General features: G+C 39.0%; 1 protein-coding gene across 1 annotated transcript; it reads left to right on the forward strand.

The window, feature by feature from the left end:
* The first annotated feature begins 33 nt into the window (after positions 1-33).
* On the forward strand, positions 34-20,594 carry snx33 (sorting nexin 33). Its single transcript, XM_046036489.1, has 3 exons — positions 34-49; positions 1,643-3,797; positions 18,175-20,594. The coding sequence occupies exons 2-3, from the start codon at positions 2,366-2,368 to the stop codon at positions 18,426-18,428; spliced, it is 1,686 nt and encodes a 561-aa protein (XP_045892445.1). The 5' UTR covers positions 34-49; positions 1,643-2,365; the 3' UTR covers positions 18,429-20,594.
* Positions 20,595-21,852: the final 1,258 nt, after the last annotated feature.

The raw sequence follows: 21,852 nt of genomic DNA on the forward strand, positions 1-21,852 counted from the left end.
CTACTGTTGGATAGTTTCCATAACAACACATACAATGAAGCTATTAATTGTAATAATAATATTTATAAACCGATCATATGATTTGTATGTAACAGTAACTGGAACTGTTAAAAACATTTAGTGGAGTAAAAAGTGAAATAAATCCTCCTCAAATCTAGGCTAGTGGAATAAAGTGGCATAAAACAGAAATATTCAAGTACAAGTACCTCAAACCTGTTTTAAAATCTTAGTACATATTTACTTTCCCTCCCATTCTGTTTTTATTAGTCTGTTTTGTTTAAATTTGGCATGAAACAGTTTAAACTGCTTTTAGGTTATATGAAATGGAGCAAACAAAATGTAAAGCTATATGTAACGTTATAGAGGAATTGTAGTTCCTAAAGTTTTCTAAAAATGCAGTTTGATTCCGTTTTAAATCTCGTTAGCGTGGCTATAATTTGCAAATAAAGGCAGGAAGACATAGGGTGAAGTCAGCTAAACTGGGTCAAATAAGGTTGGAGCTTTATAGCACTCTAAAATGTTACAGCTAATCACAATTACTGATCTTGAATTGTTGCTACAACACAAGTTGACATGTAGAAATAGTTTTGTTCAGAGATTTATTTAGTGGTCGGGGCACAGCCTACATGAAGTACATCAGGGAATTACTATGGAAAATGAGCTTGACACAGAGAATTACAGGGTGATGAAGCAATTAGAAGTAACCTTACCAACAAAGTTAAATGTTTATGAAAGATGTTTTTCCAGGCTCTTTCAAACAAAAATAGTTAAAATGTTTTTAAAAAGTTAGATTTTTGTGAAAATAGTCATTTCAGGTACTTTTTTTTTGGCCCATTTTAGCTTGCTAAACCAGCAAGCTAAAATGGGCCCAAATGTTCAGCTAATGGGCCAGATGTACATACAGGCTTATTGAAACCAACGAAACCAACACAAGGGCACCAATATGCAGAAACATTTGTTTTGCAACTTTTTATTGTTTGAAATGTATTTAAGATGTTGTTACTTTGTCACACCAGAGACAATAATGTCAGTTTCCTACAAAAATGTAGATGATTTCAGCTAAAATTACTTTGTTGTTCTCTGGACACTCAAACTCTCATAATTACAAAACAATTATATTTTTTTCACATTGTGTTTTACAAATAAATATTTAAGTGACTCATGCCAATTTATAAAAAATATCATTAGATCTCATGCATAGTTTATTAGATGGTCTTATTAGTCATTAACCAAAAAGTGGCCCATTTTAGCTGACTTCACCCCTACTTCCACTACTAGTACTACTAATAATAATAATAGGCTACTGTTAGTAATAATAGTTATCATCATAATTCTTACATGATTACCATTATACTTCATCCTCATCATTATCATATTGTATTCTGTGTCGTAGGTAATAATCTGTTTGTCATGTTGGGGGCGGTGTTGAGCCAATTTCTCCTCTTTCAAAGAACATAAAGGAGCTGATGAAAAAAAAGGCGAAGTTGCCTTCAATTGTCCAAGCCTAACGTCATGGAAAGAGTTACTTTGTTACAGCGCGCAAAGGAATCGACCAAAAGAAACAATACTGACCCGTGATGTGTGTTGATACTCCGTAGAAGAAGTTGTTTGGTAACTGATTCTGCTTTTTTTTTTGTTACAGATAAAAGATCGACTACAGATGCGCAGGAACCTGTTTACAAGGAAAACGCAGCAAGTTTCAGTCTGAGGTAATGCGGACCAGACTGAAACTGCACAGGGTTAGGGTTACTCATCTCTCTGTTTTTCTTCACGCCAGACCACTTTATCTTGGAAATATTTTGACCAAGGATCATTTTTAGGCTCCATAACGAGAAGACCGATAAGTGAACAACGCGAGGTAGCACTCCCGTTTCTGAGGATTAAAACCACCCTCTGCTTTTGGAGGAGCTCTTTAGGCAAACCAGTTTTGTTTTTTGAACCTGTTTGTGATGTGCACGGAGGTAGGCTAGATAGCCTGTTATGAGGGAGTTAATATGTTATAGAGCCTTTGTAGTCTAAAGTTATTGGTAGACTTTTAGGCATAGTAGATAAAAAGACAATAGATCGATAGGCTCAATGGGCTGAGGATGCTACTGGTGACGGTCGGCATTTTTTTTTTTCGGCGGATCGATGTAATAGTTTTACTTGACTGTTGACAAGTGTTAGATCATTAAATTTACATAGTTCATCTTGAGCTGTTGCACACTTGATCCAACAGCTGCCATGTCATTTGAGATGAGTTTAAACGTTACAGTGAGCAAGTGTCAGATGTTTCCATTACAGCATGCATAAGTACAGTATCAATATAATCTAGGCACTATGTGCATGTAGAATTTGTTGCTTGTGGACCCACTGGAGTATCAAGATGTCAGTGAAAGCCAAAGCAATCTACACTTTTTTAAGTGAAAACAAAGAGGAGATCAGCATCCAGGAGAATGAGGAACTGGTTATCTTTGATGAGAACTCAGTGGACGGCTGGTTTCAGGGGGAGAACAGCCGAGGGCAGAGGGGTCTCTTCCCTGCATCCTATGTGGAAATTATTCGCACTCGCTCAAACTCTAATGTGACAGATTGCTCCATAAGCCCGGCAGGATCTTTAGGAAATGACTCCTCCTATTTCCCCTCGACCCAAAACACCCCCCTGCATTTGCAGCAGAGTTACTATGATGATGACGACGATGACTGGGACGACTGGGATGACAGATCGACAGTGGTGGATGATGCTGACCACCCTAGGAGCCCTGGGGCCAATGGATATGCCAATCAGAGCCCACGGTCCAACAACCCGAATGTGCACTATCGGGCCAAACCGCACATGGAGAGACAGGACAGCATCTCTAGCTCGAGGAAAGGCAGCATGGTCGGCAGGAACTTGAACAGATTTTCTAGCTTTGTCCGCTCAGGTGTAGAAGCGTTTGTGTTGGGTGATGTACCCATGATGGCAAAGATAGCTGAGTCGTACACCATCGATATGGGTCCCTTGGGGCCCCGGTGGAAGGAGAACCCACAGCCTTTTTCCTGCTCCATTGAAGACCCCACAAAACAGACAAAGTTCAAAGGCATCAAGACTTACATTTCGTACCGGGTCACGCCTAGCCACACAGGGAATCCTGTCTACAGGCGCTACAAACACTTTGACTGGCTGTACAACCGCTTACTGCACAAGTTCACTGTGATCTCCGTGCCTCATCTGCCTGAGAAACAGGCCACAGGGCGATTTGAGGAAGACTTCATTGAGAAGCGTAAGAGGCGACTGATTCTGTGGATGAACCACATGACCAGTCACCCAGTCCTCTCCCAGTATGAAGGCTTTGAGCACTTTCTGATGTGTGCTGATGACAAGCAGTGGAAACTGGGCAAGAGACGGGCGGAGAAGGACGAGATGGTCGGTGCCCATTTCATGCTGACCCTCCAGATCCCTAACGAGCACCAGGACCTTCAGGATGTAGAGGAGCGGATCGACTCCTTCAAGGCCTTCGCTAAGAAAATGGATGACAGCGTGATGCAACTCACACATGTTGCCTCTGAGCTGGTGCGGAAGCACATTGGTGGGTTCAGGAAGGAGTTCCAGCGGTTGGGAAATGCCTTCCAATCTATCAGCCAGGCGTTCATGCTGGACCCTCCCCACAGTTCAGACACCTTCAACAACGCCATCTCCCATACTGGCCGCACCTATGAGAACATTGGAGAGATGTTTGCTGAGCAACCTAAGTATGACCTCTTCCATATGCTGGACAAGCTGTCGCTCTACCAAGGCCTGCTGGCCAACTTCCCTGACATTATTCATCTACAGAAAGGTAAAATCACCCATGAGTAGTTTCATTGTGTGAAAGATTTCTCTGATTTCCTGCATGCAAACTCCATTAAAGGGGAAAGTACACATGCAACAATAGTAAAGAATGTTAATGATCAACCCAGATGTTTGGATGTTTCCTCAGTCTCCCTTAGGATTTTATTCCTTCAGCTTCATTCATATTTTAACTGAAAGTTCAAAGACAGGTTCCTATTTGAAAGTACAAAATCATAACTTTTTTCAGCCATCAGCCCACATAATGGGCTTTTCTTGTTCCATCAATTAGAATTCATCTGAGGATATGAAGGGAGACAACTCTTATGAACATAAATATTCTGACACAACCGCGTCAGAATAGTGAAGTTCTGCATCAGGTTCTCGTGCATAGTGCTGCGCATCATCAGTTGAGATGAGCAGCAGCTACACTGGGAAAGTGTCTCAAAAGCTTAAGTAATAATTAAGAATAATACACAAATTGTCTGACAATGGGAACAAACTGATGGCCATCGAATACATTGTGTTTCTCAATCTATGCTAATAATTTTGTTTTGGATGACAGATTAACTCAGGGGTTTCCTCCAGTATCACAGACACACACGTCGACACACACCATTTGAAACCCAGAATGAAACGTAGTGTTACTGTGTTGCATGTGTTAGTCTGTGACACAGTGTTTGCCTGCAGCAACTAATGTCATTATCTCCACCTCCTTGACCCCACCTAGACACGCACACACACACGCACACACACACACACACACACACACACACACACACACACATACACATCCCGTGCAAACAAGTTTTTGATGAGAAGGTGGTGTTTTAGAGAAATAATTTATTTATCACTTGTCAGGTGTCAACCTTTTAATTGATTAACTGATCGAGAGAAAATTAATTTGCAACTATTTTGATAATGGATTAAGTAAAAATAAGTAAAAATACCAAATATTCTCTGGTTTTAGCCTCTCGGAGGTGAGGATTTGCTGCTGTTCTTTGTCCTAGATGACAGAAGATTTATTATCTGTAGCTTTTGGACTCATGGTTGCACAAAACAAGCAATGTAAAGACATTGTTGTGGGCTAGGAGAAATTGGCAATTAAAAAAATTACAGTTTATCAGGAAAATAATCAGCAGATTAAGTGATAATGATAAATATTGTTAGTTGCAGGCTTAATACAAATCGTATTATCAAATAAATAACAAAATAAATAAAGATATACAATATATAGAAAATCCAAAAGAAAGTCAAAGCTAGTAATAGTCAATATTTGTTTTAAGGAGCTTACTTTTAAGAACAAGTGTCACTTTGTTTTTGTATCAAAAGCTCTATTTAATAATATTACTGACTCATGAGAGGCTGAAAATAATTCAACTCTTTTACCTAACAAGGGATATAGCAAAACTACCATTACATTATGTTTGTTGTGGATGTTCACCTTAGGTTCCTCGGGGTTCTGTTAAAAATTTGATGAGACAAAACGGCAAGAGCTTTATTACAGTGTAATATTTCAACCAACAGTCATCATGTGACAAGGACACCTGAGTAACATAGGCAGGGATGTGGCATATGGACTGGGTGGTCAGAAGAAGGCTTGTTATCAGGTTATCTTAAACTTTGTGACTTTGGCCTTCTTCAGTATTTTGGTTAGTTCTGTAGGTTCAAAATGTAATTGAATACCTTTTGAACCAGTGAAACAATGATACAATTCACAGTTCATCTTTTAGTGAACATGTTAAGTTTCACAGTCAGATATAAAGTTGTAAAGTTGTACTTCTTGAAATCTGTGTTTTTTAAACAGATTTTTGTGCCATACTCCATTTGGTGGTTCTACAATCCATTTTATCTTTTATTAACTCCAAACATATCGTCAGCAGATGGAAAAGTTTCTATGAACTGAGAAGAAGTTCAGTTCAGGTTACTCTTGGCCTGGCAATCAGTACTTTTCTTTCTGTATCATCATTAAGAATCATACCTCTCACATGGAAATGAGGCAAAAGTGAGGAGTTGTCAGGTGATGTTTCTTTAGGGCATTACCTTCATATACTGTATATAAGAAGTGGATGTAGTCATTGTGACGTCACCCGTTGGTTTGTGGACTGCCGTTTTAAAGCCTCGAGTTTGGCAGATAGGCCACCGCCATATTGATTTTTTGCAACCAGCGGCACTGGACGTGACCATATGTGGACAAGACGGTGGAGCTAATCGCCATGTGCGGAGCTAGCTAGCTTGCCTAGGTGCATCTGGAATTCATCTGGAAAGTAGTGATTGAGACCATAAACTCATTAGGAAAGTGTTTACTAAGGTAAATATTCAGTTGAGAAGTAGGGTCATTTTACCATTACTTCTAATTGAGCCGGACTTCTTTTTCCAACCAGAAGAGTTGCCCCATGCTGGCCGTTTGATAGAATGCAGGTTTAAGGGACTTCGGCGTTTGCATCAGTTTGCTGACCGGAAGCTTCCCGCTTGATTACCTTTCAAAAAGTGGACAGCATAATGCCCACGGTGACGTTGGAGATTCACTGCTTATATTTGTTGAAAACTGTTGTACCACCACTGCCATCAATAACCTATTTTTACAATCATGTGTTATCATAGTGTTGTTTAATCAGTAACTTTAATGATGTCAAAACAGACAGCATGCCACTGTGCTGTAACTGTAACATTCCTGATTTGAATACTCTGTCACAGTTGTGTTTGCGATGGCAGATTTTCATAAACCCCAGGGTGAAATATTAGTTCTGTTCAGGCCTTTTCTTTAGTGACCTTTGTTAGATTTCCAAGAGCAGAGCACTGGCATATCAGCATTCTGTGTCAGCTCTCTGACAAATAACCGTATCAAACGATTGGAGTTAGTTCAGGGGGAAGGAAAGGGCTGCTACCAGTACGGAATAATGCTGTTTGTAAATATTATTATCTCCTTCAAACAGCTGGCGCTCATTATCACAGAGGACATTCGTGATACAATTCAGCTAGTTACATTTAGTCACTCCACCCAGGAATAAATAAGAAAAACAAAGCCATCTGAATGACATTAAAGAGTCAGTCCACCCAAATCACACAATTAACATTATTACTGAGCCCTGGTGATGTCAGGCCATGCGTAGTTTTGATTTCACATGCTGAGGATTTGACATATCTGTCTCTGAAATAACTTTTTTTCATGCTTGGAGCACCATAGAGGAAATTCCATTCACCCCTTCCCTTTCAACCCTTCATTGGGATGATAGGTGGATATCTCAAAATCTGGCCACATAAAACCAAAAATATCTGCTTGGCAATGGGTCACCAGAGGAAAGTAGAAAAATGTCACACTCTGTATGTTTTAAGATTGTAATTGTTACGTGTAGCCACACTGTTCATCAGAAGTTCAAGAGTAAAGCAGCCTTCCTCCTAATAAATCCTAAGCTCCATCAGAGCTGTTTACTTCAGAAGCTAAAAGTTAAATTGTGTTTCCGCTGGGGAGTTTTCTCAGTCTGTCCTGTCAAGTTTAAAACTACAGATTTTAAATGTTCCGCAATATTTGCTGTGACATTACTGCTCACATGTAAATGTTTAGAATTATGAAATTGTGAAACTAATTAGAAAAGCAGCCTCTCTAATCAATAAAGTACATAAAACAACACAAAGAAATCACTTGGAAAGCTAGCGCTGCTCGATATAATTTAAAACCCAATATAGCCCACCTCTAACCTAGGTAGAGGTGGAGTAAAATGTCCATTTAGGTGCATGTCACTAATTTATTTGGGTTGGTGGTGGACGTGGATGATTTATGCCTACATATGGATTCAGATGATGTCAGAACCGATCCGCACAGTGTGTACAGAAAGTTGGCATGAAGTGCTTGATCAAATTTGCAGTCTTTAACTTATTCTGTAATTATTTTGTTCCTGTTTATGTTTAAATAGCATTTAACATTTGAGAGGTTGTGCTTATTTTGTTAAAGAAACACTTCATCTTTTGGGAAATACATATATTCACATTCTTGCCGAGAGTTGGATGAGAAGATTGATACCACTTTCATGTCTGTTAACATGAACCTGGAGCCGAGAGATGGTTAGCTTAGCTTAGCTCAAAGAATGAAAGCAGGGGGAAGCAGCTAGCTCTGACCAAAGGTAACAAAATCCACATACCAGCACTTCTAATGCAAACGAATGTACAGGTTATATCTCGTTTGCTGAACCATACAAAAAGTGTGTGACAGTTTGCCATTTGTAAGGGGGTTATGTGCCAGATTATTTTGCCTGCGAGCAGCAACTTCCTTGAGTCTTGTTGTCATTGATAGATTGCCAGGTAACCAGCAGCAACTCCGTAATCTTTTTGGTAACAACACCAAAACTCACTTATCCGCAATAGAATTGAATAGCCAAAAGACAACAAATACTGTACATGAAGTGGTTGCACAGCAGTGTTTTTGTGCAGGCAGAGACCTTTTCCCTCTGCCGAGTCTTCCCTGCCGTTTCATATAACTCCCCTTGATGTGACTTGTGTTCTGCTGAACCAGATACAGCTGTGGCAACACTCGGAAAACACAGAACTGAGGTCGACCTTTTCCGGTGCACTCCTCCTCCTCTTCATCTCCTCATTCTTTCCTGCCTGACTTTCCCCTTCACTGAGGTCTGATGGAGCTGGATTTTAAACTGTGATGCTTCTGAGCATGTGAGCTGCAGGAATGTTAACTGTCTTTGAGATGTAGTGTTTGGCAGCAACTGCATGTGCCTTGATAAAATGGATCAAGAGCGGAGAAGGTTTTGGGTGTGTTCACTACATGTCTTTCTCTGTCCTGTTTTGGCTTTAACTCAACAGATCTTTAATTCTCTTCTCTTTTGGTCTCTGCTGTTGCTCAGTCTGAAGGTCAGTCTGTCGCAAAAGCTTCACCTTTGTTTCATTATCCTCTTCACGTCTGTCTTCTTCTTTTCATCTTTTCCCCTCCTGCTTCCCTTTAAATATGTCCATATCAGAATTACTAGTCTTGGCAGCTGGCCTGGTTTTACTTTGAACCTCTACCAAAACTAATCCCATAGTTAGACCTTGATCTTGTTTGAATACAATTGAAAATCTTGACCTAAAGGGTTAATTACATTGCATTACTAAAGAATAAAGGGCCTCTGAGGCATAAGTGTGAGAGGCAGATGTCAGCACTGCCTGCTACAATAACTTGTCAATCCTTGTCTCTGAAATCTATTGTGCTGTATCGTCTGTTGAAATGAGTAGTACTTATTTTGAATTATTGGACGTAATCATAAAATGAGCAATGCTGGTCTGGTATCAATCTGGTCTTAAATATTAAATATTGTGTATTCTATGGAGGTAAGTTTACAGCAATTGTATTTGTGCGAGTAAAGCAGATATCATGTTCTGTAGATTTTGTACCTGACGACAACAACAGGTGCTCTAATCTGAGACAAAACCACCTCTTGAAGCTTTGAATAAACACAAAAGGCTACACAATAGCATGAAACTAACCCACCCCACTGTGTGAGTCCATTCTGCTCTGATCACATGTGTAAAATGAAATCTGAGACCTTGGCTCAGATTTTTGGAGATCTGGATTGGCATCACCTGTGTCCAGAGGATGACGTGTTGTAGAAAGTCAGGCAACGATTACTGTTAAATTCTTGTGGATGAACCAAAACAACGATGAATTTCTACATTAAATTGAACTTCAAGTTGTGGGTTATCGATAAAAGGCCACACTGGAATAATTTATGTATAAAATCCTGAAGTACATGCTTATAAATTACATAAAACCAAAGCAAAAAGCCATGACAAATGTGCTGTGGTAATCTGCAACACATGTTTCAAAATAAAATGCATGACTTTAGCTGTTCTCTTTTTATATTGAATCCTTTTTTGGCACTTAGATTGCTCTAAAGCATAGAAAGTGTGGGATTTGTCTTGCTATTGCTGATAGTGGGATAAAACCTTCTGTGATGCACACCAGAGCAGAGAATTATTCAGTATTAGAATGAGCTAGCTCCCCTGAGACTGTAGCCAGACTTTTAATCTGGACAAGAGGTTAGTTGTCCTCCATATGGCAACACATTAGAAAGCCACGTGCAGACTGAGGATCTATCAATTTGAAGGAAAAGTTATTTTATTTTGTTAATATTTTGTTACCAGTTCTGAGGAAATGTGTGCACCCCTTGTAGTACCTTCAACCTTGGGATTGTGCCTGAATGCACTGAAAAATGTCTTGGTATGTTTTGTCAGTTCTTAATATTGTTTGATTTTTCTAAGTGCAGACCACTAGCTCATGGCGTGGGTATATTATCTGACAAACATGTTACAGAGATTAACATTCAGTAAACTTGTTACAACACACAATAAAATAGAGCACTGTCAGCAAGTAGACAAACCTCAATCTACAAACTCAGGCTTGTGCAGTGGCCCAGTTATGACCTTATGAATGTGGATCGTATGTTATTTTGTTGGCTATAGTCCCTGTTGCTGACTGTGGTGACTATGGAGAGCAAATTTTTTTTCTCTCCTGTTTGCATACTCATAAATCTTGACAAAGGCTAGACCCTCATCTCCACACACGCTGTCAATCCACATGCTTCTGCATTCCTGTCTGTTTCACACTGAAGGAGATTACAGATGTCTCCAAGAACTCAGTCTTTACCACCACCACTTCCCTCCTCCTCTCAAAGAACCACACATTTTGTGTTTAAGTGGCATTAGACTGAAAAAGGCATGAGGTAAGAGAGGAGTTGGCTTATTGAAAAGTCCCCTATCAGTTACGACTGGGTTCAACACCTCTCTAAGCCCCCAATCAGACAGAGTGCGTTTTGCAAACTGTAAAACACAAGGCACACCGTGCTGCCTTTTTTCTTGAAGCCTACAATTTAAAGAAAGAGCAGCGTGCTGCATTTTTTATGTTGCTTGGCAACCACTGAATCACTTGTCCTTAGCCTATGTATTGTGCTGTGAAGGAAACTCACAAATCTGATCTGATTGTACAATGGGGAAAAAAACGCAAATGGCGTTGGGTGCTTTTCTACTCTGAGTTGAAGTGTTTTTTCAACTGGATGCGTTCAGATCGCTCCTGCAAAAACATGAAGCACTCAGAAGGTCTCAAACATGAGACGCCAAGGGTGCATTAGCAGCGCGCAAAACACTTACATCTATATAAATGCTTATATAAAACAACTAGTAAAAGAAGCTTTTCACTGCAAAATATGTGCTCTGTGTGATCAGGGCCTTACATTGTGTTATTACAGTATGCTTCACAAAGATTCTGTAACTCAGATCAGTATCAAAGATAGCAAGCTAGCCTAGCTGACTTTAAACTGTTTAAACTAGGAATATTAGCATGGAGCCATTAAGGCGTTGTTCATTTACATTTTCACTCATTTAGCTGATGCTCTTATCCAACGCGACTTACAATTGCTATACATGTCAGAGGTTAAGTGTCTTGCTCAGGGACACAATGGCGGATGGGTCACAGTGGGGGATTTAACCCTGGTCTCTCACACCAACAGCATAGTGTTATCCATTGCGCCATTGCCACCCCAACCCTGGGTTAAGAAGTACAGCCTCCTCAGTCATTTCAATGAGACGACCAGGGTTGTGCCAAGTTAAACCTTTAAACTTTTCCCTCAATGCAAGGCAAGTGCTCATTCCTGGGAAAAAAGGTTTGATCTCACTGCTTTCATTATTCCTGTTTCCAGGTGAAGCATAGCATTTTTTGTGGGAAAAAAAGATTTGATCATTTGGCAGCTAAAGAGCCAGATTTTTCACAGAAGAAATCACAACAGAGATAAAACTCAACTCCAAATGCATGCTAATGTTTGTTTTGCTTCTGGATGTGTGAATAGGCACCTGTTTGCTATAACGGCTTTGTAAGGTGATAAATGTCAGATGTTGTGTTTTCAGCTTGTTCCACTGCCCCAAATTGGGCAAAACATTAATTAATGCTGCTTAAACACTGTGCTATTTTCAGTCTGAAAGCCTGATAAGTACGACAAGGTTGCTTAGTGGTTAGCACTATCGTTTCTCAGCTGGTGCTGAACAAGCCAGCTGGAGGGATTTGCATGGTCTCGCTTTGTCTGCATGGATTTCCTCAGGCCCAAAGAAATGCCGGTTGGGTTAACTGGAAACCCTGAAGATGCTTGTAGATGTGAACATTTGTCTGTCTCTATGTTTTAGCCTGGGCGTACCCAGCGTGTTGCCCAGTGTATCTTTACTCCCTGTCTACCCGTAACAGGAAAAGTGGTTTTGCAGGTTGACTCTCCAAGTGCTTGCATTGCCGTGAATAAATGGAAAATAGAAGTCATTGCCATCTGTATTTGTTCATGTTTTGATCAATTCATTCTTTGGCATCATGTTCACCAGTTAGCTCACAGATTAATTGTTTTTCTGGCTCTGTCCATTGGGTCTCCCAGTGTAGCTAAAGTAGCCCAGAACCAAAACTTCCATCTTTTTTGTGTTAAGTTGGAAGGCAGTATTTATCCTTTCAGTCACCCAAACCTTTCCCTCCATTGACACAAATTAAACTTTAACTGTCAAAAATATTGTCTGCCAATGTAGCTGTAGTCACTGTAACATTGACAAGATGCTTGTGGTTGGTATGGAGGCTCTATGCCCCTGAGGAGAGCATTGTTAACTGTGCATTCTCTGGTATTTTCTTGTGTCATGATGTTTACTTGAGCAAGCAATCATAAATGTTATGACAAAATAGGAAAGCCTTTGTCATTTGATTGAGTCTTTCATTTGGTAGGATGTGTTAGTTGACATCCTACATCCACATTGCAGGGATGAATTTATTGTGTCGGCAAAAACAACCAGCACTCTGATGAGCCAAACATCTTTCATCATGGGAACATCTTGCAGTTTTCATTTGTGCTGCCTCTCAACATTGCAACACTTCTCAGTTGACAAAAGTCACAGGGCAAACACACAGAGGAAATAACACATCTGTTCCATAACAAAAGAGCTGAATCTCTATAAATTAATTTGATGTCACAATCAGAAACAGAACAGAAAGTGATTTCAAGACATCACAACTCTTGTCTCACAAAGCTTAAAGTAATAATAATAAGTTATACAAAGGATTAATATTGACACTGGTCATTTATTTTATGTTATGTGTGATGACATTTTATTAATGACTTAATGTTGTGAGGCTAGCTGAGTTTGGAAAGCCCACATTCAAAACGCTGAGCATATCTCTTTTAATAAACAAGTACATCTTGAGAGGAAACTGTCTGACAAGAGCGTAAATTTATTTATTTGTGTAAAAGTTAAGTATATAATAGTTTTAGATCAGCTCTCATATAAAAAAAATACCATCTGCTGAACATCTTTTGCATGGATTCAATTAAAAACTTAATTTTGTACTTTGGAGCTGTTGCAAGCTTAATGTCTTTTGTCTTTTGCGAGTGTAACAGTTGCAGTCATGGTCAAAAAAGTAATATTGAATGTGCAGAGGAAGTTGCCTGTTCACAGATGAAACATTCCTGGTAACTACTTTTCCATAGGCTAGAGAGGGTGGTTCTGTTTTGGACATTCCTCACCCTGAAGTAATAACCCCCCCCCCCCCCCCCCCCCCCCCCCCCCCCACACACACACACACACACACAAAAAAAAATAATAAAAGAATTGGAAATATTTGTTTCAGTGTCCCATAGCCATACATTTGAGATGGCTAAATTGTTTGAGCCCTGTTTTTATCTGTGTATCTGATTGGCTGCTGTAAACACTATTACTGTTAGCTTACACAGCAGTGGTTTTTTCATGTTTGTGTATCCTCTGGGCTTTTAAGGCCCACTTTAGAAACTGGCAGATATTGCAGAGGCCTTTTGACCCTTTCATGCATTCTTGAGTAGTGTCTCAGATTTTCTTCTTCTGTTCTCTTCTAAAGCCTCCCTTTCCTTTGTATTTTCAGCTCTTCTGCACATTGTTCCTTTCCTGTCCAATCTTTCCCCTTCCTTTCCTCTTCTTCTTTCCCCCTTTCCTCTCCTCCATCAAGATTCAATGTCAGTATTTACCTTGATCTGCCTTGTCATAGACTAAAGGCCCAGTCATACAAGCTTTTAAAATGGCAGCATTTTGCATCGAAATCAGTTCTTTTCAATGGAATCACAGCATTGAGTAATTTCTCTCACAGAAGAAGTAAATTCGTACATAAGTTCAACTCTGACACTGAAAATTTATGCCTTCTTGACAGTGCTAACCTTTGCGGGAATGGAGAGCCATTGAGTCCAAACTGGAGGAAGCTATCATAGCTTATTAGCTGTGTTGCTACACCCACTTTTATTTAAGATTTAGTAAGAGTAAGAGTATAAACTTCTCCACAAATAAGGATTTGTTATAGACAGTTATGAGACAGGATACAGATGCCTTTTCAATTTACTGTGTAAACTTATTTTCCTATTAGAGACTAAGCTAACAAGCTTTAACTGCAGTTAATGCCATTAAACTGACTGTTGGCTAGTTAACTAACTAACTGTAAGCTAGCCTGCTCTACTTACTAAGCTTTTTTCCCCCTCTGAACTTATTGAATTTCAATTTCTAATATCCTAAGAAGTATAGAGAAAGTAGAAAGAAGCCCAGAGAGCTATTGAGTCTGAAAAACACTAGCATGCTTTTGACTTGCTGTTTTTTTGGACATCCATTATGTTTCAGTCTATTTTCTGTTGTTGCTACTTTCATTCACATTTTTTGAGAGATCAACAGAGAACAAATATCTCATCAGTTCACTGTGGTGCTTGACACGGACGTCAGGCCCTCCACACACGCACACACGCACACACACACACACAAAGCCAAATGGTCAGTGTTTTATGGTGACAAGCCTCATTTGTCCTCAGTTGAAAAATGTTTCTGTTTACTTGTCTGTCCAGTGTGAATAACATCCACTAATCTTTCTCAGTCACGTTAGGTCTTCCTGTGTTTGAAGTCTTTTAACCAAATCCAAAGATTAGTTTATTTTACAATGCAATGTTGAGTCATTCTGATTTAAACATAAATTTGAAATGTTATACAATACTTTTTCTTGTCAATATTTGGACACTAAAGCAGTTTAAGGACTTATAACAGTGTTTTAGTGTTAATGTGCATGAGCAATGGCTGTTTCAGTCACTTTGTTCACAAAACTATAGCACATTATCTTGGATTTTAAAGCGTCATGCAATAATATTTTTTCCTTTTACTTTGCAAGAAATAAATTCAGCCCACAAATAAATTCCGTCCATAAAAATGGGGGTTTTGTGGTGTGCATTACAGCAGTGATGTCATTACATACTTCATGCTTTCACATATTAGCCCAAAGTTGTTTCACTCCTCACACCCACACAAACTCACACACCTCTAGAGGATTGTGAAGAAATAAGCAACATTTTTCACATAATTGGAGATTTCAACTTAACAGGGAAAGTATGACTTTTGAAGGAGCATATGTTGATTTGTAAAGATGGGGTCATTTCAGTTTATGCCAAAACAGTTTTCTAATGTCTTTGTTTTGGAAATATAATCATTATTGTGAGAGGAAGTTAAAAAGACTAGTTACATTGTACATTTTTTTCAGCTTACTAGCTACTGATGAATGAAGCCATGCTACATATGGCTCCTTCCTTGTATGACACCCATTACCGTAAAATCTTGTCAAAAAGTTTGGGTCAGCTGATTTATACAAACTGGCCTCAACTAAAGAGGCTCCACTCCAGTTTAATGATGTCTCCACTTTATGATTAAACAGGAAGAGTGATTTAATTAGCCGTGATTGAAAACCACCGTCCCAGATGAGAATGAGTTAAAATTAGACACAACTGTCTTAAAACTGCTGTGTTCTAATGTTCTTAAAATAATCTGCAGTCTGTGGAGAAAAGAAAATGCTGACTTTGCTTAAAAGTAACTCAGCCACTGGAATTGTGAAATGGCACCCCTACCAATATAAGCACACAGGCAACCCATGCTGTAAACAAATACAAATATCTTCAAGATGGACTTCGTTCTTGAAATTTCATGTTTGTGTCGACATAGAATAGAAGTGCTGCACTTCCCGAATTCGTGCTGCAGTGACCTCGCGGCTGGGGGGGCCGTGGGAATGCGGAATTTAGGAGATGCCTGAGTTTAGTCGCACAGAGGGTTGTGGTGGTCATAGTTAATCTCGACTGTTTTCATTCTTTTTCTCTCTGCCTCATACTCTCACACAGGGTATGGGTAGGTCTTGAAAAGTCCTAAAAAGCATGGAATTCAGTTCCTTTCACCTCCAAGAAAGGCCTTGTCAGGAGACGTTACGCATTTACAAACTAAAAGTGGGTTTGCGTGCGCAGGAGACAATCAATTCTTGTTTTGGAGTTTCAGTCAGCTCCATTAGACCTGTGATTAACACTGTCACTACAGTGAGCTATAGTTGTTACAAAGCTCATCATGCCATAATGGGCAAGTGTCGGTTATAGCAAAAACTTGAATGAACTTGAATGTTTTAATTGGTTATCCATCCACCCATATTTTGCCACTAATGTGGGTCCAGGTCGCATTGATTTAATTAATTATATCCTTAGGAATTATTTTTATATACTGCTTGGAAGTTTTGGAAACGTTGAAGAAATAATTCTAGGCCATATTGTCTTCATTCTGCGTTGTACTAAAATATCTTAACCCTGACTAGAAGCTCTTGTAAGTGTTTTTAGTTTCCTCTCTTCTCCTCTCCTCTCAGCCATTGTTACTCCCCTGCAGACTATTAATATCTACCCAGCACAGACCCATGAAGCTGTCACATGTGAAATAGTTCAATTCTCTCTATGGCCACAGCTATAAAACAAGCGGTAGCCAGTCTGGTTGGGCAAGATAAACACATCTGGTGACTTTCCAGACCATTGGCCATGGATCATAGAGAATTTGTTAATCAGGGAAAAAGAGTCAGAAAGCCTATAGTGGGAAAGAGGAATTGGTTTTTATTTAGCAGGAACATAGTAGGAAACCAACACAGCGATGCATTTTGTTCTTTCACTGTTTTTCTTTTTGTAGCTTGTATTTTGCAGCTTTATAATATAGCTTTGCATCAAGCTTCCTTAGTGATTAGCCAATCCAAACATGTTCAAGAGGAATTATGTTTTAAAATAGAAGGAAACATTAACAGCCTTGCTTTTTATTCTGTCACATATTTTTTTATTTTTGTAACTTAGACAGCAAATTTAGCTCTGTGGTAGAGCACATTAAAGCTTTCTTTGTGATGAAATTTTACATTAGCTGATCCACAAATGTTGATTAAACCCCCCATTATTCCCCACTCTCCACACACATGCACACAACCGTGAGCCCTTTTCCTTTATGTCCCACAGACATGCTATCTGGTAATGCACATTCTCCTCTCATGTGGAAAACAGAATACATGAATGTAGGTCAGCACCACAGACTGTAGTCCACACGCCTCCTTGCTGGAACAGACTAAAAGTGCTATTAAAGCTTTCCCAGACTTATGCCAGGAATTCCATATAAAATCCAGGGCGGCATGAACTCACAGATTAATGGATAAAACCTGTACACTGCAGCGGATACATTAAAGACAGAACAACTGTCCAAACTAGTCCTGCCAGCTATCTTATCTACATGATATCTACTTCTTCTTGGTTTCAAGCTCAGTCAGTATGAGATTGAGAAAGATTCATTAATCTGATGGGAAATGCAGCTCGCCAACATGCCATTAGGCTGCCATGTGTTTCACATGGGAAGTGACATCATGGCAGTCTGGGTGAATGTTGTTGTAACTTGTCCTCATCACGCTGAAACTACATGTTTGGTATGCAATGAAACAAGAAGTAATTGTGTGGTGTGTTCCCTGCTCTACCTATAAGGCTACAGCTTTCCAATATTTAATTTCTGGGGGGAAACTTATGATGTTGTTCTTTACTGGATTTAGCTTTTTTTTTTTTTCATATATCACCTAACCTACAGTAAATGAGACTCACCCAGTAAAAATCTGAGACAGTTTTTTAGACTATATTTACCTTTTATGGCATCTTTGGTTTTAGGGTTTTTATTTTTATCACAAGCACATTTTATAGCTTTTCAATGACGCTATACATCAGCTTATCATTGCTAACATCTTACTAGAACGTACTCTATCAATATTGTCTGAAAATAGTGACTATTTAGTTGATAATGACATTAAAAGGTCAGTCCAACCAAATACAAACATATTTTTTCTCTTACCTCGAGTTGTATCTAGCCATCAGATTGTTGACAGGATGTTCCATGAGAGCAACTTGCACATAATGTTTGCTTTTAAATTTAGATTTTCAGTGCTTTCAAACAACTGGAGTGGAGGCTGAAATCTTATAGTAAAAGAAGAAAATCAAAAAATGTCTGAAATATAACTAAACCTCTACTAAGTGACAATAAGATGTTTTTTTAAATATCTTATCTTAACCCAGGTGCCTTTGCCAAGGTGAAGGAGAGCCAGCGGATGAGTGATGAGGGGAAGATGGATCAGGACGAGGCCGACGGCATTAGGAAACGCTGCCGGACAGTTGGGTTTGCCCTGCAGGCAGAGATGAGCCACTTCCATCGGCAGCGAGAGGTGGACTTCAAAGACATGATGCAGGCCTACCTCAAGGAGCAGATAGCCTTTTACCAACGTGTTGTCCAGCAACTGGAGCGCACCCTGCGCATGTACGACTGTCTGTAAAGACACCGAACTGCCGCCCAGTTCAAGATGCCAAAAAACACAAGAGAAGGAATGGAAGACTCTTTTATCAAGGCATTTTGTGTTGGTCATGTTTGGTTCAGTTTTAAAAAAGACTTGCAGATAAATTAAGCAATAGTTACTGGAAAGACGTACAAAGCCAGTCAGTCTTTCACTTTGATGGATTCAAAGTCACAGTTTTTGTTTTTTTAAAGACCTACTGTACCTTTTATTTCTGAAATACACAACGCATAGGCAATGTCACAGCATATTGTTTATTTTACATAATTTAAGGACTTGTAACATTAAAATAAGAATATAGGTTTAAAAAGAATCTATAGTTGATTGTTATATAGTGTAACACATGCCATGAAACGGGTTCTGTTTTGAAATTGTCCCCTTCTCCAACACCATGACATTCATTCACGTCAGATATCTCTTATTACAGGTCACAAATGTCATTTTCTTACTTTATTTCTTGCACCAAGTGCCTTTAAGGATCTGAGGCATTCTGGTGGACGGAAATATTTTTAAATGGACCATTTGTCTGTAGCATGCCTTGCCTTTTATAGGGGAACTATATTGGAATGAGTTGTATTTAGAGACAAGTTTGCACATGTTTTTATAAACTAGTTGGTCATGGTGTGTAGGGGTGTGTTTATGTGTGGGTGAGAGTGAAATGAGTCAACTGCTGTGCTGATCAATTTCCTTTTCCACGGTGGAAGACAAAAAAATGATATCTTTGTATGTAGCAGTATGTAGTTTATCAAGTCAACTAGTGTACTATGAACAGTAGTCAGATAGTTGTATAAGTGGGTTAACTGGATGTGTGAGGCAGAGCATCAACTTAGCATTTTAACATTTGTATTAAATCATTAAGTTGACACAAGTCCAAATTCTTCCTAAATCCTTTTATGTAGTCTGGGTCAAAAAACTGTATGATTTGATGTTCATATAAAGTATTTTAAAACAACAACTAATGCACAAATAACACCACATTTACACCATCATTCTGAGTATCTCTAGAGAATATATAATCTACCCATAATAACTTAATGAAATAATAATAGAGCCAAGTTCAATGAGAAGATCAATGCCACGTCAAGCTAGAGCCATCAGATGGTTAGCAGAGCATAAAGACTTGAAACAGGGAGAAACAGCTAGCCTGGCTCTGTGCAAAGGTAAAACAAAATCCACCTACCAGCTTGTCTGATACTCACTAATTAAAAATGTTATATTTTATGTGTTTAAATTGTACCAAACCAAAGTGTAAATGTCATTTTGTAGGTTATGATACATAAGCACATAACCCCCTCGAAAAACCAATACAAAAACCGGTTTTTGTATCGATTAAACAAAAAAAAATATTATGTGTTAATTAGTGAGCTTTAAAAGTGATGGAAGGCAGATTTTATTACCTTTGGACAGAGCCAAACTGTTTCCCTCTGTTTTCACTCGTTATGCTAAGCTAAGCTAACCAGCTGCTGGCTATAGCATCCTGCAGACATGAGAGTGGTATACATCTTCTCATCCAACTTTCGGCAAGACAGCGAATACTCATACTCACTTCCTAAAATGTTGAACTATTCCTTTAATAATATCACATATAGCTTATTGCTCTTATTCCACCTGTGGTCACAGTGAAGTATCACTTTTTACATTTTGTTTTTCACATTTAATGTATACAGTTTTACAACACTGAATGAGATTTTAGGTGACTGAGGATTGAGTCCCCATCTTCACTGATTGTGTTCAATGTTATATTTCTAAATAAGAGTTCTTCCAGTAACATTACTCATCTTGTTTAACTAGAGAAAAATTTCATAGCAACTTGCGTTTTAACAAGACTATCTTTAGCATTGTGTTAACCTCAGAGGTTTATGTGGAGTTGCAATTATAAGCATTACCTCAAAAAGCGTAGGGAATGTTTTTGTGAGCTTCACACGCTCCTCCTCCTGTTCATTTGTCAGTTGTGAGGCACTGATTCTTCATGTTGATGGCAGAGGCTTTGATCTCTCAGTGTTGTGTCTGGGTATGGCTGGAAAGTGAAAGGAAAAATGATTTTGACATCTGTGTATGTGTTTGTGAGTTTCAGAATTTGAAGTTAGAACATTATTATGGTTCTCCCAAAACAAAGAAGTGCTGATTCAGAGTGCAGGTTTCACACAATGTCTGTGTGTGTGTGTGTGTGTGTGTGTGTGTGTGTGTGTGTGTCTGTGTGTTTGTGCGTGACTCAAATATGAGTGTTGTATAAGTTACTGGTACTGTTAAGTCCACATCTGTAGCCTTTAACTCTTTGCTGTCTAAATGTGGTGTTGTTAATATTTGTTTATTTTTGAACAAACTTTGCTTGTTAGAATTCAGCATTTGTGTTTCTGTCAGCATTTGCACTCATCATAGTTTCTCCAAGACCAAAGAAGTCAGACATTTTCTACTGGGCTTCCTCTTTTTTTATTACTCTGTTTGGTTATAGTGAAATTGAATGTGCTCTCTGGTTTTGTAATTGAGTCTGTTCTACTCTGAGGAAAATGTGAAGAGAGCATTTGGAAAAATATTTCAGAAACATTCCACAAAGAAAAGACACCAAAGGCATAGACAGATTTTGAGCTAAAGAAAGTGAAGCAAGGTGCAAAAGAGAGAGTGAAATAACATTGAAGTGCTTGCAGCCCTAATCAGGATTCACAATGACACTTTCCTCTCATGTTCAAAGCTGCATGATGAAGTTAAATGCCAGACATTTCACACAGTGACAAACAGTGACTGTTTAAAATGGATGTGTGATGTGGTCAGTTGCAAGAGCTGTAGTTTCATCTGTGAAAGAAGAGATGGTGATTTTCAGTAAGTAATTTGTCACTTGATTTAAGGGAAGGGGACATAAAAATCTTAATAAAAGTAATGATGGTGATCACTTACTGTCTTTTTCTTCTTTGTGGATTTGTATAACTTGACTTTTAATCAGGGCTGTTTGATACTATAGCAGTGTTGTGAATTTGTTTCCATGCACACATTATTAGACTATGCAAGTATTCTGTTTTATAGTTGGTACATATGAGCATCCTATTTTATTTACAAAACACATAGAACCACTACCTTAGGTATTAAAAAACTTATAATTTTCAGAAGAAACTGTCAGGGTTAGGGTGAGCGCAAAGCAGGAGAGAGCCCAAATGCAAGACATTGAGAGCAGAGTTACAGTTCCGGGGTTTTAATCCATAACACGGAAAAGGCCAGAGAGGGACTGAACAGAAACACCAAACAATTATATACCAGAGACTAACGAGCAGGCGGGATCAACACAGGTGAGAAGGATCAGGACTAACGAGACAGACAGGCAGAGAGCCAGCAGGGGAAAACAGAGACAGGCATGCAGAGGGATTACTGGGGGGAACAGACATAACACAGGTTACAGAACACTAAACGCAGGCCA

Source organism: Micropterus dolomieu, linkage group LG22, assembly GCF_021292245.1.
Source record: "Micropterus dolomieu isolate WLL.071019.BEF.003 ecotype Adirondacks linkage group LG22, ASM2129224v1, whole genome shotgun sequence".
NCBI lineage: Eukaryota > Metazoa > Chordata > Actinopteri > Centrarchiformes > Centrarchidae > Micropterus > Micropterus dolomieu.

Coding starts and splice junctions, on each gene's coding strand:
- snx33 (XM_046036489.1), top strand. CDS start 2,366: ATGTCAGTGAAAGCCAAAGCAATCTACACTTTTTTAAGTGAAAACAAA. Junction 3,798..18,174: donor CATTATTCATCTACAGAAAG/GTAAAATCACCC, acceptor ATCTTAACCCAG/GTGCCTTTGCCAAGGTGAAG.